The sequence below is a fragment of the Cervus canadensis genome, chromosome 21, assembly GCF_019320065.1.
Source record: "Cervus canadensis isolate Bull #8, Minnesota chromosome 21, ASM1932006v1, whole genome shotgun sequence".
NCBI classification, from domain to species: Eukaryota; Metazoa; Chordata; class Mammalia; order Artiodactyla; family Cervidae; genus Cervus; species Cervus canadensis.
Window position 1 is genome coordinate 34,160,830 of NC_057406.1, and position 15,211 is coordinate 34,176,040.

The 15,211-nt window shown below is 39.0% G+C and overlaps 1 protein-coding gene across 2 annotated transcripts in view; it reads right to left on the reverse strand.

The window, feature by feature from the left end:
- LMNTD1 (lamin tail domain containing 1) overlaps window positions 1-15,211 on the reverse strand; it is a 169,563-nt gene that overhangs the window by 12,069 nt on the left and 142,283 nt on the right. For both annotated transcript variants that reach the window (XM_043440407.1, XM_043440406.1), the window contains 3 exons: window positions 15,029-15,148; window positions 8,619-8,833; window positions 7,505-7,670 (listed from right to left, as the gene is read on the reverse strand). In XM_043440407.1, the coding sequence (XP_043296342.1) occupies window positions 7,505-7,670; window positions 8,619-8,833; window positions 15,029-15,148 (501 nt within the window). The remainder of the gene's footprint in view (window positions 1-7,504; window positions 7,671-8,618; window positions 8,834-15,028; window positions 15,149-15,211) is intronic.

The window sequence follows — 15,211 nt, forward strand, 5'->3', positions numbered from 1 at the left end:
GTGTCTGCAGGATATTCTCTTCCAACTAGTTTCTGCCATTTGAGTCAACAGGAGAAAGTTGATAAAGTTGTCCATAGTGTGTTGGCTCTTCTCAGCAAGATGAACGCACACACTTGGTCTGGGAACAATGCAGCAGCACGGTGCAAACACATGTGCTTTGTTGAAGGGCCTTTAGTCTTTCCAAGAGTGACTCTTTCACGCTGTAGTCAGTGCTCCGACAGCTCCAAGTGCATACTACATGCTATCAAAACTGTTTTACTTGTTTTATTTTCTTCAAACTCTTATTGTGGATAATTCCACACATGCAGGAAATATGAAGGAATAACACAACCACATCTGCATACCTGTCACCCAGATTCAGTAATTAATAGTTTGGCACATTTGCATTAGCTATCCATGCTTAGGTCACACCAAACCATTAGGAATCTAGCAAAGATTCGGTATTTGATCTAAGAACAATCAATATGACTGCAACACAATAAACACACCTAAGGAAAGAACAAAGATTTGTCAAATCTAATATTCATTCTATATTCAAATTTACCTAATTGTCTTAAAATGTGTTGTGTAGCTGAGAATTTTGCTTTGCTTCCTTTCTGGCCAATAGTCTATTAAGTAAAACTAAATGGTAGTGACCCCATGTGGGCATCAGGTTCAGACGTAATAATGGCCTACACAAGATGGTCTCTCTCTCACTTCGTCTGGAGATGTGCCAACAGGGATTTAGGACGGTGTTTCCATCCTCAGCACATGGCTTCATCCCTAGGTTGAAATAAGGCAGCTCCAGTCTGTAATCACGGTATGGAGGTGACACAGAGGAGCCCACTGTCCAAGGCCGTGATCCAGAGGCTGTGTACACAACTTCTGCTCACGTTCCATCATACAGAATGTAGACACATTGTCCTGCCTAGATGCAGAGACTGAGAGAAACAGGCTTTATTCTTGGTGACCATGAGTTTAGGTTTCCCTGGACCTATGGGTCTCGTGTCTAAAGGAACAATGGTTTAGGGGCAGTAATTAGCCATCTCTGCCATGAGTGTTTCTGGAAATAACTGAGCGCTGATGAACTATCATAAGACTCATACATTGCAATATATTGATATGCTTAGATATGTTTGAGGTAAGACTATTTTTCTCTTACATTAAATATGCCTCATATTATTACTATTCAAAGTGAATATTGCTTTGAATATTTATTAATATTAATAAATTAATAAATATTCACTTTGAATATTAATAAATGGTCTATAATTTTAGGTTTTCTTTCTCCTTCCTTGACAAGATATAAGCTGTCAGTGTTCATTACTGTAACTATGCTTCCTTTCCTTTCTAATATTCCTTTTTTGGTTATCAAGCTTCTAAAAATAAAGTTTTATTTAAGGATAACTTACATGCAAAAAAGTTCACAAGTCATAACTGCACAGCATGATAAAAACAGTGATTCATGTAAACGCCACTCAGATCAAGAAATGGAACATTGTTAGTATTCTAGAAGCAGTTTTGTTTAAGTGCCAAGTACTATTTCCTTCTTTCTTCCAGAGATAATGTTATTATGAGCTTTAACACCATGGTTTAATTTTCATGTTTTTGAATTTTATATAAATGAAATCATATTATGTGTATTCCTTTCAGACTGGCATATTTTGTTCAATATCATGCTTATATGATTCATTGGTATTATTGCATATAACAATAGTTCATTTTCATTGCTGATGGGATTGTATTAATATGTCCTAATTAATCCATGATATTGTTAATGAACAACTGTATTGCTTCTCAGTTCAGTTCAGTCACTCAGTCGTGTCCGATTCTTTGCGACCCCATGGACTGCAGCACGCCAAGCTTCCTTGTCCATCACCAACTCCCAGAGCTTGCTCCAACTCCTGTCCATTGAGTCGGTGATGCCATCCAACCATCTCATCCTCTGTCACCCCCTTCTCCTCCTTCCTTCAATCTTTCCCAGCATTAGGGTCTTTTCCAATGATCCAGTTCTTCACATCAGGTGGCCAAAGTATGGGTGTTTCAGCTTCAGCATCAGTCATTCCAATGAATATTCATGACCAATTTCCTTTAGGATTGACTGGTTTGATCTCCAAGTATCACTCCTAATTTTTGGCTATTACAAAAAGAGTTGCTGTGATCGTTATCGTCTTTGTCATTTGGTCCACTTGTGTGTCTATTTGTTAGGCATATATGATTCCTGGGACTAAAACTGATGAATTATGGGATATTTGTTAATCAATTTTTCTTGCCTTATTTCACTCATACTTCTAGTACAATGCTGAGTGGGAATTGTCATAAACAGAATTCTTGTCTTGAGCTGGATCTCAAGGGGAAAACTTCAATTACTTTACCATTTAGTATGATAGCTTAAATTAGGAATTTTGCAGACATAAAGGAAATTATAATTGAATTTCATCTATTGAGATGGTTATAATTTTCTTTTTTATTTTGTTAATTAATTTTCAAAGTTTGAATCAACTTTGCATTCTTGAAACAAACTTTGTTTGTGATATATTATCCCCACATAACCCACATATCAAAGATAATCACTTTGAAAATTAGGATATATTTTGAACTGAATGATAATGAAAGTGTGGCATACGTCATTCCAGAAACACAAAATTTCATATACAATTCTTTCAGTGTTTATCCTAAATCCCAACATGCATAATTGGTTTACTAAAGTCTAATATAAATGGATATTTTTACAATTTATTGAACAAATCATGACATTTGGACTACTTTAACTCCATTTTCTCCCCTCCTAACTTTTGTACTATTGATGTTGTTATTTGGGTTAAGTAGTATCCCTCCAAATGTATATGTATATGTATATGTCCTAACCTTTTGATTGAAGTCGTGAATGTAACTTAATTTGGAAATTGAGTCTTTGCAGATGTAATCAAGTTAAGATGAATTTCTAGTAGATTAGAGTGGGCCCGAATCCAATGACTAGTGTCCTTATAAGAAGAAGAAAATATGGATACAGATGCACAGATTGTGGAAAGATGGAGGCAGAGGTTAGAGTGATGCAATCCACGAGACAAGGAACACTAAGGAATGTTGGCAACCAGCAGAAGGTAGGAAGAGGCAAGGAAGGATAACCCCTTAAGGCCTTCAGAGAGTGTGTGACCCTGCTGACAACCTGATTTCAGACTTTTAGGCTCCAGAACAGTGAGAGAATAGATTTGTTTTAGGCCACCAAGTTTGTAGTATTTTGTTACAGTAGCCTTGGGAAACTAAGACAGCTGTTATGTATTTAAGTTCTCTCTCTATTTTAACCCCTACAAGATGACAATATTAGTATAATTCTGTGTAGTGAACATTCATTTATGTTGACCCATGTTTTGACTCTGTATTTTTTTCACTTCTTCCAACATCTCTGTGCATCCTTCTAGGATCATTCTCTTTCAAGCTGAAGTATTTTCTTAATGTCGTCTGTGGTTGATGAATTCTCTCAGTTTTTGTTGGCCTGAGAATGTCTTTGTTCCATCTCATATTTTGAGGTTGAATTTTAATTGGTATAGAACTCTAGGATAATAGTTCTTTAAAAAAATTTTTAACATTTTATATTGGAGTATAGTGATTAATAATGTTGTAATAGTTTCAGGTGCAGAGCAGAGTGACTCAGCCATACATTCACATGTATCTTTCTATTTGAGGACAGTAGTTCTTTTAGCACATTAGCACACTGAAGACATCATTCCCTAGTCTTCAGATTTCCTGTATTTGGTTTTCTAAAGTTTTATTATAATATAGAGCTACCTTTGAATTTGTGCTGCTTAGAAGTTATTTTTTTGTGATTCTGTGGCTTGATGTCTTTCATCAGGTTTTGAGACTTTTGTCATTATTTCTTTAAATATAACTCTTGCCCCAGTCTTATTCTCCTGTCCTTTTGGGACTCAAATGACAACTTTTGTCCCGTCTCTTTTTCAAACCTGCTTTGTTCTTCTTTTCCTTATTCTTCCTCCTCTATTCTTTCCTTCCTCCCTTCTTTCCTCCTAGATTTTGGAATATTTTCCACTCCACTTCATTTTCAACACTGCTTCTAAAACTCTCTTTTAAAATGCAGATAAAATTCTCAAAGGTGCGTCTTTAAAAACCTTCAGTGTCATCTGCTCTGTCCTTCAGCAACATGCATTAAACAATTACTATATGTCATGTGCTGTATTTAGTGCTATTTATGTAAATTAAAATATTTCAATTATACAATATAGTTTGTGAATTAATATATTTGCAATTTTCCCAACTGAAGTCAAAGAAAACCTCTTAAAATTCTGATGTATATCTGTTAATAGCGAAAATTTAATGAATAGAAAATTTTAAAGGTATGTAATGAACAGAGGCCCTGAAAGCACTAAAGCAATTGTCTTTTAAAATGATCATTACATGGGACTTCCCTGGGGGCCCAGTGGTTAACAATCCACCTGCCAGCACAGGGGACACAGGTTTGAACCCTGATCTGGAAAGATCCCACATGTTGCAGAACAGCTAAGCCTGTACGCCACAACTACTTTGCCTCTGTTCTAGGGCCCGTGAGCTGCAACTGTTGAGCCTATGCACCCTAACGTCCATACTCTGCAACAAGAGACGCCACCGCAGGGAGAGAAGCCACACAATGAGACCTCACACTGCCACAAAAAGTAGCCTCCACTGGCCACAACTAGAAAACACCCCAGTGCAGCAACGAAGACCCAGCACAGTAAAAAATATAAGTATATAAATAAAACTTAAAAACTATCACTTTATAATATACAAATACAGTGCAATTTATGTTAAACAAAAAATTTACTGAATAATCAATGTAAGTTGCCATCACTATAGAAAGGTGTATCAGGAAAATCTGAAGTCAAATTTCTTTGGTAAACAAGTTGTTCAGAATAAGTGAAGGCTATCATTACTTGGAGAAAAACATGAAGGTACTTCTTAAAATCTCAAGTCTAAGTCATAAAGTACTAAATATGTGTGTCTATAAAATATATATGTATATTAAATGTGTGTCTCTATATATATATATATATATGTATATAAACTTATTGATGAAAGAGCTTTTTAAAGTTCAGATCCAAGTCTCATACTTTGTAGATGAAGCAACTCAGGCACAAAGACATAGGATACTTAATTTTATGAAATGGAATATATTCAGGAATTTACAGAATTTCCATCATTCCACTTCTAAAAGGCACTAGTTTGGGGGGGTGCTATTTCTAGTATGTGTTAGCACACTAGCATGGTGGTTTTCATACTGAGTGTACAGAATCCTGTGATTCAAAGTAAGTGCCTCTGAGGTCACAGGGAAGGAGGAGAGGAAAAAATGGGTGGGACTTCCTGGTGGTCCAGAGGATAAGAATCCACCTGCCAATGCAGGGGACATGGGTTCAATCCCTGGTCCAGGAAGATCTGACATGCCACAGGGCAACTAAGCCCATGCGCCACAACTACTGAGCCCGAGCACCCTAGAACCTGAGCTCTGCACCAAGAGAAGCCATTGCAATGGCAAGCCCGAGCACAACAATAAGAGAGTTGCCCCCATTCACTGAAACTAGAGAAAGCCCGTGCATGGCAGCTAAGACCCAGCACAGCCAAATATTAATATAAATGAATAAATAAAAGAAGAAGATAGCCGTAGTGGGTAGTGGGAATCACTCTTCTTCAACTTGGATGGGTTTGTTTTCATCCATTTCATATACTGGGATTCTGCCCAAGATTTCACTTAAAAAAGCACCTTTCTGCTTAAATATGTTTGTAAATGATTATAACTTCTCCAGGATTTAGTTGCTATATGAAAGCTTAGGATCTGGCACCCTAATCAGTTCTTAATTACTTGGGAGCCTCTGGTGAACCTTGTGAACTTTCTTGCCAGAAAACATCACATTTGCTTACATTTTGTTTTGTTTTTTTCCCTCCAAGTTTAACAGATTCGTGGACTTCCTGAAGTCCATGAACAGATCCTGGGCTAATAACAGCAACTCTAAAAGCTTTACCTAAAGAACTTATATAAGAAATTTCTGGCTGAAATAAGTGTAAGAATTTAGAACTAATATTAGGATGTGTTCAGAAAAACCGGATTTTTTTTTTTTTTTTTTTAGCACAGCTTAACTTATAGGACCCATTTATCCTGTCTCAGTCAGTTCAGTCGCTCAGTCGTGTCTGACTTTTTGCGACCCCATGAAGCGCAGCACACCAGGCCTCTCTGTCCATCACCAACTCCCAGAGTCCACCCAAACCCATGTCCATCGAGTCGGTGATGCCATCCAACCATCTCTGTCATCCCCTTCTCCTCCTGCCCTCAATCTTTCCCAGCATCAGGGTCTTTTCAAATGAGTCAGCTCTCTGCATCAGGTGGCCAAAGTACTGGAGTTTCAGCTTCAGCATCAGTTCTTCCAATGAACACCCAGGACTGATCTCTTTTAGGATAGACTAGTTGGATCTCCTTGCAGTCCAAGGGACTCTCAAGAGTCTTCTCCAACACCACAGTTCAAAAGCATCAATTCTTCGGCGCTCAGCTTTCTTCACAGTCCAACTCTCACATCCATACATGACCACTGGAAAAACCATAGCCTTGACCAGACGGACCTTTGTTGGCAAAGTAATGTCTCTGTTTTTTAATATGCTGTCCAGGTTGGTCATAACTTTCCTTCCAAGGAGTAAGCATCTTTTAATTTCATGGCTGCAATCACCACCTGCAGTGCTTTTGGAGTCCAGAAGAATAAAGTCAGCCACTGTTTCCACTGTTTCCCCATCTATTTGCCATGAAGTGATGGGACCGGATGCCATGATCTTAGTTTCCTGAATGTTGAGCTTTAAGCCAACTTTTTCACTCTCCTCTTTCACTTTCATCAAGAGGCTCTTTAGCTCTTCTTCACTTTCTGCCATAAGGGTGGTGTCTTCTGAATATCTGAGGTTATTGATATTTATCCTGTCTAATGAGAAACAAAATATACTTTCGACCACACTTAAAGAATCCTATGTCCTCTTGTCGTTCATGATATTCTTTTGATGATGCATTCAGACACCTGAGGCAAAGAGCCAACTCAATGAAAAAGTCCCTGATGCTGGGAGAGATTGAAGGCCAAAGGAGAAGGGGTCAGCAGAAGATGAGATGGATAGATAGCATTACCCACTCATTGGACATGAGTCTGAGCAAATTGCAGGAGATGATGAAGGAGAGGGAAGCCTGGCATGCTGCAGTCCATGAGGTCTCAAAGAGTCAGACACGACTTAGCAACTGAACAACAACAATGATGACTCAGAAACTGTGCTAGAGCAGAAGTATGAGGTTGGCAAAAGTTTGTTTGGGTTTTTCCACACCATCGCATGGAAAACCCGAATGGACGTAAGTCAACAAGCTCATGGTACTGACTTTAGAGGCCCTCTATTCTTGAGGATATGAATAGTTTTTAACACTTAAGAGACTTTTACTACTTGACCACATTTTTACTAGTTCTGCACACACACACACATCACTTACTCTCCACTGGAATATATCCTTTTGACCTACCTGGACTGGATCCGTCCGGGTTGACCTGGGCTGTCTGTTTAAGCAGTGTTCAGCCACAGAGGTGTTGTGAGCATTGGTCAGGGCACAGTAGGGGTGTGCAGGGACATTAGGACTGTGGCACCATGGGCTGCGAGTGGGGAAAAGGCTTGGTGGGATTTCTTTTTCTCTGTAAAAGAAAAATTGAGCCCAAATTGAACTCTAAAGCCACTTCATCCAGTGGCTCCATTAGAGTGAAAGCATGTTCCAAGACCAGAGAGCATGGCTTTTCCAGTCTTGTGGGCAGCACTGTTATTACATCAGCAGCATGTGACTACATATAAATAACATAAATCCTGTACTTTCAGCCACAGCCAGCTCTTGATCCAAGATGAAAGTTCTAGATGATGCAAATCCTCCTCCACCTAAGCACTATGAAAAGCATGATGACTTCCTCTCTGCACTGCTCCTTGGCCTTACCGCTAACAGCAGGGCTGTTATGAAATGAAACAACCAGAGGGGGTCTTAATATCAACTAGGAAATTGCCAGCCTTTATTTTCTCATGAGTGTGTCTCTGCTTGCTCTGTGTTTTTGTGTTGCAAAACATAAAAGCTATTCTGGTTTTTACGGTCCCATTCAAAATAGGAGGGTGTTTTTTTTTTTTTTGTCTTTATCGATTTATCTGTTCATCACATTGCCACCCAGTCATTTCCACCTGTTCAACCCTTAATTGTGAGAAGGACTCAATTTAAAAAACAAAAATCAAGCAGATTTCCCTGGTGGCTCAGTGGTAATGAATCTGCCTCCCAATCCCATGAGACATGGATGCCATCCCTGATTTGGCAAGATGCCCCATGCCAAGGAGCAATTAAGCCTGTGTGCCACAACTATTGAGCCTGTGCTCTCGAGCCAGGGAACAGAAAATACTGAGGCCATGTGCTGCAGCTACTGAAGCCCACGTGCCCTAGAACCCGTGCTGCAGAACCCATGCTCTGCAACAAGAGCAGCCACCACCACGAGAAGCCTGCGCACCACCACTAAGGAGTAGCCCGCTCCCCACAGCTAGAGAAAAGCCTGAAGTGCAACAGTGACCCAGCACAGCCAAAGATGCAATAAAAAAAAAAGAGCAACTTTTACCTCTTAAGAGAAGCTTGAACTTGTTCCACCTGGCATTTTGAGGACTCTCTCTTACACTGAGCTTGTTTTTCTTTAGTTGTAGTTGCAACTGCTGGCCAGCGAAACATGTGCCTTTGAGGTGTTGTACTTATTATTGAGCATCTGTCAAATTCGATGTCAGTCTCTAATTTCTCCCACGCTTGCTTCCAGTGAATGGGAGTGTACCAGGCAACAGCCTAACAAAAACGATTCATTAATATTAAATACTATTAGAGTTAGGTTTTTTAAATGACATAGGCTTATTGCGGGCTTCCCAGATAGCTCAGTTGGTAAAGAATCTGCCTGCAATGCAGGAGACCCTGGTTTGATCCCTGGGTTGGGAAGATCCCCTGGAAAAGGGAAAGGCTACCCACTCCAGTATTCTGGCCTGGAGAATTCCATGGACTGTATAGTACATGGGGTCGCAAAGAGTTGGACACGACTGAGTGACTTTCACTTCCCTTCAGACTTATTGCAATAAAATTTCAGTCAAACTGTAATGTCATTTATGTACTGTGAAATGATTAGTAAAACACACAATGAGGCTATAGTGAGACATCCTGCCTTAGTTTCCAACTCTGAAAATTTCAAGCTGCATCTCCTCAGGCAGGTTAGTCACTTACTCCCTTGGAATGTGTCCTCATATGTAAAATGGGGAAGGTGGTGGCTATATGTAGGCATTATGAGATTCAGTTAAGCTACTGAATTTCATAATTAAAAGGAACTGTGCAAAAATATTAATAAGTTAAATTTTAATAGTTAATATGTTTTGCATATTATATATTTATATAATTTATATATAAATTGAATATAATATAAATATTAAATATAAATATATATATTAAATATGGGGCTTCCCTGGTGGCTCAGTGGTAGAGAATCCATCTGCAAGGCAGGAGATACAGGTTCAGTCCCTGGGTTGGCAAGATCCCCTGGAGAAGGAAGTGGCAACCCACCCTAGTATTCTTGCCTGGAGAATCCCATGGACAGAGGAGCCAGGAAGGCTAGAGTCCATGGGGTCGTAAAAGCATCAGACATGACTCAGTGACTGAACAGCAACAATATTAAATATATTATATGTTAAATTAGTATAAATATAAAATATATATTAGAAAATATAAATATGGGCTTCCCTAGTGGCTCAGATGGTAAAGAATCCACCTTAGATGGTAAAGAATCTTCCTACAATTCAGGGTTTCATCTTCAAACCTGGATTTGACCCCTGGAGAAACTCCCTTGGAGAATGGAATGGCTACTCATTCTAGTATTCTTGCCTGGAGAATTCCATGAACAGAGGAGCCTGGCGGGCTGTAGTCTATAGGGTCACAGAGACTGAGTGACTAGCATATACACACACAAACATATATAAATATATACACACATTATTTGAGATGGGAAAATGGGTGTTAAAACTAAAGACATGAAGAGGAAACCATGTTCTCCAAGCTAGAATACTAGGTGGGCAGTTTGTTTCAGTTTCCTGACTATGTGGCATGTATACAACATATATGTGCAAAAATCATTCAGAAAAATCATGTGTAGGGACTGATAATTATGTCTTTGTTCAACAGAGAAAGTTAAGCACTGCAGTGTACCCAAATGATCTACTTGTTCTTGTGATCTGTTTTTAGTTTATAAAATTATAGAGGCTTGGATTGATGTTGTATCCATCAAAAAAAACCTCTGTTTGCCTTGATAAGTTAAACACACATAAAGACAACATGGCAAGTTCAGCTAGGCAAAGAAAGAGAAAGATGAAAGATTTTTTTAAAAAATTTAATTTCATAGATCACAGCAGGAAACCCCACTTTTTGTTCAGGTCATCAGTTAGGGATTCTCCTCTTTTGCAGCTCAAATAGATATTTTTGTGGAAAATATGTTAATCATCTTTTGAGTGAAATCTCTCTCAATTAGATTGTACGCCTTTCCTAGCCAAGAGCAATATTTTATTTCTTCCTGTATTGTAAGGGACTTAAAAATATCTACTGATAATGACAATGATAATGTGATCAAATAAATGATATATTTTGATCTCACTTCTGAAATGTTGACCATATGAACCTTGTGGGCTATTTTTAGTACCTAACAGAAAAATTTTTGGAGTTGGAATGTCTGGTTTTATTTTACTTTTGCCATTTTGCCAGTCATGTGACCTTGGGAAAGCCATTTAACCTTCCAAGCCCCATTTTCTTCCTTTGTAAAATGCTTAAATAATCTGAGAATCAAAGGAGATAATGCATATGTAAACAGCCCTTCGTCAGTTGCTACAGCACCGGAATTCGCTGCTCCATATTTTCTCTGAGAACAATGTATTGGGAAAGTTCGAGGCATTCAGTCACATGGGATACCTATTAAATGTTTGAATGTAATGTAGAGGCTGCAAATCATATAGGATAACAATGTGGTCGGTGAAAAGAATCTAGCCTTGTTTAAAAATCAATAGCCTCACAGAATCATAGTGATTGTACTACATAACCTTACATAAACTCATGACAGAGCAGGGCTAAAGCTACCTTTATATTACACCAGAATGGTTTGCATCTGACTGAATATTAGCCATTGCCAAGTTACTGATGAGACAAAAAGTAGTCTGTCATACTTTATTTTAGGTTTCTATTTTTAGAGTCGGAGACGTGTTAGTAACTGAACAACGATATAACCTCTCTTTGCCACACTTTTTTTTAAAAAAAATTTATTTTTCAAGTCCAGACTCAGGACCTATTCTAATCTATGTCATTGTCTACTATTGTTTGAGTCAGATTTTAGGTTCCATAACTTTCCCCACAAGATATGAATTATTTTCAACACACAAGTTATATCAACAGAAAGCAATTCCAGGATTGCAAAGAAAGCTTGGATCTGTCTGTTTTTCAGCATGTCTATGGGAATGTAGCAACCTATCATTTCAAGGAAAATTTGTCTGGCAACTGCAGATAGTGAGATCCAGTATCACTGGGGTGAGAACAGGAATTAATTGTTTAAAAAAAAAGGGGAGAATTTTGTGCTTATATTAGGGTTTTTAGATTGACAGTGTCACACCTCAGTGTATTTAATGGAAATGTTTTCTATTTGAATTAAACAATGCTGATTGCTTTACCATGGGGTGGAAATTCCAATAGGATGTGACCTTAACAAAAAGGCTTGAGCTGAAGCCTGAAGGGTGAGTAGGAATTAATAGGTAAGTAGGAAGAAAGAAAGAGTCTATGGAGAGACAAAAGCATGTGCAAAGGCCCCATGGCTTGAGGGAGCAATTAAGTGCTGGAAAATAAGAGAGGCCACAGGGGAGGAGGAAAGGGGCAACACACTATGATTCAAGTCAACTGGGTGAACGTCTCTCATCTGCAGACTCAAAACAAGTGCTTTATGCTCCCTAATGTTTCTCTTGATGCTCTCCTTTACAGGGTTGAATCTCTAATCTGAGTTGCCACACTCCACACCAACTTCTACTAAAGCATTGCTTCACAGTAATGCAATTATTTATTGTTACATATCAATTTTTACTACCAGACTCATGAGTTTTCTGAGGACAAGAATCATGCAACAATTACGTTTGTTTCCCAGCTTCTAGCACAAAGCTTGGCAGATAATAAATATATGTAAACATTTCCTGTATGAATCCACCAGTTTCACTCTTATACTAGCAGACAAAATTACTTGTGTTTACATCACCCTGAAGAAATTGTCTGAACCTATATGTGCCAAGTAGATCAAATCAATCAGTAAAAGGAAAACTCAAAATGTCAAGTGTAATTCAGTGGCAAGGAGGGACAGTTCACTAAAATGTGCCTTCCAGGAGCTCAGGGACCTTGTCTGTCTGGTTCAATACCCAGTGCCTGGGATACTGTACACAGAAACTGTCTGACTCTTTGTAACCCCATGGACTGTAGTCCGCCAGGCTTCTCTCTCCACGGGATTCTCCAGGCAAGAATACTGGAGTGGGTTGCCATGCCCTCCTCCAGGGGATCTTCCCGGCTCAGGGATCAAACCCACGTCTCCCACATTGCAGACAGATTCTTTACCATCTTGAGCTACCAGGGAAGCCCAAAGTGTTTGCATAATGGCTAAATGGGTGGATAAATGGGGTGAAAGGTCTGAAACAAGAATGCCTTAATCCTAACCTGAGTTCTGCTAATGATTGCTTATGAGGCTAAGTAAATAACTTAGATTACATAACCTTATTTTCTCTGTCAGTGACAACTACTGGAAGTATTATAGAATTCAGTTTGTGCCCATAGAAATATGAGACAATAAGTGAGTAAAGCCTGCAAATTACGTCTAAAGAGTGTTCACTCCATCTAACTCTAACTCTGTGTTCTCACAGAAAGACATTAAATGGCTCTTAATTAATTAGCAAGATCTACCCTGAAGGGATTTATTTAACTTATATGCAGAGTACATCATGAGAAACGCTGGGCTGGAAGAAGCACAAGCTGGAATCAAGATAGCTGGGAGAAATATCAATAACCTCAGATATGCAGATGACACCACACTTTTGGCAGAAAGTGAAGATGAACTAAAAAGCCTCTTGATGAAAGTAAAAGAGGAGAGTGAAAAAGTTGGCTTAAAATTCAACATTCAGAAAACTAAGATCATGGTATCTGGTCCCATCACTTCATGGCAAATAGATGGGGAAACAGTGACTGACTATTTTTCTGGGCTCTAAAAGCACTGCAGATGGTGATTGCAGCCATGAAATTAAAAGATGCTTACTCATTGGAAGAAAAGCTATGACCAACCTAGACAGCATATTAAAAACCAGAGACATTACTTTGCCAACAAAGGTCTGTCTAGTCAAAGCTCTGGTTTTTCCAGGAGTCATGTATGGATGTGAGAGTTGGACTGTGAAGAAAGCTGAGCACCGAAGAATTGATGCTTTTGAATTATGGTGTTGGAGAAGACTCTTGGGAGTCACTGGACTGCAAGGAGATCCAACCAGTCCATTCTAAAAGATATCAGTCCTGTTCATTGGAAGGACAGATGCTAAAGCTGAAACTCCAGTACTTTGGCCACCTCATGCGAAGAGTTGATTCATTGGAAAAGACCCTGATGCTGGGAGGGATTGTGGGCAGGAGGAGAAGGGGACAACAGAGGATGAGATAGCTGGATGGCATCACCGACTCGATGGGCATGAGTCTGAGTAAACTCCGGGAGTTGGTGATGGACAGGGAGGCCTGGCATGCTGCGATTCATGGGGTCTCAAAGAGTCAGACACGACTGAGCGACTGAACTGAACCGAACTGAACCCTGAAGGGATAGTCAGGTATAATGCAGCAAGAAAGAAACTCAGAAATAGACTTTGATCAATATATTGTGTGAACTAGTAATTACAGGACATAGTAACTTAGGCTTGGGGTAAGAAAAGGTAGAGATTAAAAAATCTAAAGAATGGCTTTGAGAAAGGAGTAAATTTTTTGTTGTGAAAAAGGATACCTTTATACTTTACTGGCATGTTTTGGGGTATATATTTAGGCTAATATTATACCAAAAAAGGCAGAGTGAAAGTATAAAATTGCAGAATATTGGTAATGAGTTATACAGAGTTATTTCTCTTTTTTTAATTTTTTAATTGAAGGATAATTGCTTTACAGAATTTTGCTTTCTGTCAAACCTCAACATGAATCAGCCATAGGTATACATATATCCCCTCCCTCCTGAATCATAGAGTTATTTCTAGTAGACTTAATTTTACAGTGAATAAAGTATAATGTGTGTGAGCTTAGTCACTCAGTCATGACCAACTCCTTGCTACCCAGTGGTCTTCTGTGTCCATGGGATTTTCCAAGCAAGAATACTGGGAGGGGGTTGCCATTTCCTCCTCCAGCAGATCTTCTCCACCCAGGGATTGAATTAGCATCTCTTGCATCTCCTGCATTGTCAGGCAGATCGTTTACCAATAGCGCCACCTGGGAAGCCCGAATAAAGTATATAGTCTCTACAAGTTAGAGGCTATAGTCCTCTGAGAATAGGAATCTTGACCTGTATTATATTCCCAACATTTATCACACTTATCACAGCCCTATTCCCAGGGCTCAACAAGCAATTGAGAAATGAAGAAATTAATAGAAAAAAGCCCACATATAGTTCCTTCCTTTCTCATCCTTCTCTTCAGGAGAAGGCTAAATGCCATAAATAAAATCCATGCTTGATTCTGAAACTTGAAGTCGCTTCTAGAAATACAGGATATCAAAATTATCTTTGCCAAACTATAAGCACCTCTTTGGCACTGACGAGAGGCTGCTACTGATTTGCCTGGCATGTTATGACAGTTAGTGATGGTTCTTTCCAAGCTTTTAAGGATGAAAAACTCATTGAGTGAGCTAAGAGGGGAAAGGGGGACACAAGCAGAGCTATCCGTTCTTATTAAAAACCATGATTAAGGACTGGACACTGACTTCACCATTAGGTTTGCACAGGATTGTTGTACAGTTTGGGGCTGTGTTAAACCTGTCTTGTTCCTTCCAAAGAAAATCAGATGGTGACTGATGCTTTACTTCAGATGCTGCTGTCCAGACCTGTAAGAAAAGATTTTGTTAATGACAATTGCCAGTGGAGTTCAATGTAGTTTTATAACTGTA